Source organism: Neopelma chrysocephalum, unplaced genomic scaffold (genome assembly GCF_003984885.1).
Source record: "Neopelma chrysocephalum unplaced genomic scaffold, ASM398488v2 Primary Assembly neopelma1_96549, whole genome shotgun sequence".
In the NCBI taxonomy this organism is placed as follows: domain Eukaryota; kingdom Metazoa; phylum Chordata; class Aves; order Passeriformes; family Pipridae; genus Neopelma; species Neopelma chrysocephalum.
Genome location: NW_020925194.1, coordinates 1 through 1,412, shown reverse-complemented (window position 1 = coordinate 1,412; position 1,412 = coordinate 1). Strand labels below are relative to the sequence as shown.

The window sequence follows — 1,412 nt, the reverse complement described above, 5'->3', positions numbered from 1 at the left end:
GGGGGGACTGGGAGGGACTGGGAGGGACTGGGGGGACTGGGAGGGACTGGGGACACTGGGAGGGTTCTGCCCCTGATCACAGACCCCAGTGTGGACCCTGACACCGGAACTGGTAGTGGGGGGACTGGGAGGGACTGGGAAGGACTGGGAGAGGGGCTCGGGGCACTGGGAGGGACTGGGAGGGTCCTGCCCCTGATCACAGACCCCAGTGTGGACCCTGACACCGGAACTGGTACTGGGGGGACTGGGGGGACTGGGAGAGGGGCTTGAGGGGACTGGGAGGGACTGGAGGGGACTAATGTGGGACTGGGGGGCACTAAGGGGAACTGGAAGGGACTGGGACAGACTGGGAGGGACTGGGGGGGACGGGAGGGGACTGAGTGACTGGGGGGGACCAATGTGGGACTGGGGGGCACTAGGGGGGACTGGGGGGACTGGGAGGGACTGGGAGGGACTGGAGGGCACTGGAAGGGACCAGTGTGGGACTGGGATGGGGGGAGTGTCCCTGTGGGTGGCACTGGGTGACACTGGGGGACAGTGGGGTGGCTCAGGGTGACACTGGGTGATACTGGGGTGACACTGGGTGATACTGGGGTGACACTGGGTGATACTGGGTGGCACTGGGTGACACTGGGGTGGCTGTGGATGACAGGAGAGTGTCCCTGTCTCCAGGAGCAGTGAAGGTGACCCCGGGTCACAGTGCCCAGGACTGGGGGTGGCACTGGGTGATACTGGGTGACACTGGGGTGGCTGTAGGTGACCCCGGGTGTGTCCCCAGGGGCGGTGAAGGTGACCCCTGGTCACAGTGTCCCTGACCTGGCCCTGGCCCGAGCCCACGGGCTGCCCCTGCTCTCGGTCATCAACGACGACGGGACCCTCAACCCACCGGGGGGGGGGGTGGCTGCAGGTACGGACCCAAAATGGCCCCAAAGTGTCCCCAAATTGTCCCTAAACTGTCCCTGAGTGTGTCCCCAAACTGGTCCCAAACTGTTCCTAAATGTGTCCCCAAATTGTCCCTAAACTGTCCCTGAATGTGTCCCCAAACTGTCGCTTAATGTGGCTCCAAACTGGTCCCAAACTGTCCCTAAATGTATCCCCAAATTGTCCCCAAACTGTCCCTGAATGTGTCCCCAAACTGGCCCCAAAAGTGTCCCCAAAGCGTCTCTAAACTGTCTGTGAACTGTCCCTAAATGTTTCCCCAAACTGTCCCTAAATGTGTCTCTAAACTGGCCCTGAAGTGTCCCCTCTGTGTCCATAATTCCTGTGTCCCCATTAATGTCCCCCCAATGTCCTCCAATGTCCCCCAATGTCCCCTCAATGTCCCCCCAATGACCCCAAATCCCCCCAAATGACCCCAAATGTCCCCCCCAATGTCCCCCAATGTCCCCAAATCCCCCCCAATGTCCCCCCAA

At 61.5% G+C, this 1,412-nt stretch overlaps 1 protein-coding gene across 1 annotated transcript in view; it reads left to right on the top strand.

The window, feature by feature from the left end:
• Nucleotides 1–907, top strand: part of LOC113981452 (valine--tRNA ligase, mitochondrial-like) — a gene marked incomplete at its 3' end in the record, with an annotated part of 5,365 nt that extends 4,458 nt beyond the window's left edge. Inside the window, exon 7 of the mRNA XM_027708849.1 lies at nucleotides 779–907. Within this exon, the coding sequence (XP_027564650.1) occupies nucleotides 779–907 (129 nt within the window). The remainder of the gene's footprint in view (nucleotides 1–778) is intronic.
• Nucleotides 908–1,412: the final 505 nt, after the last annotated feature.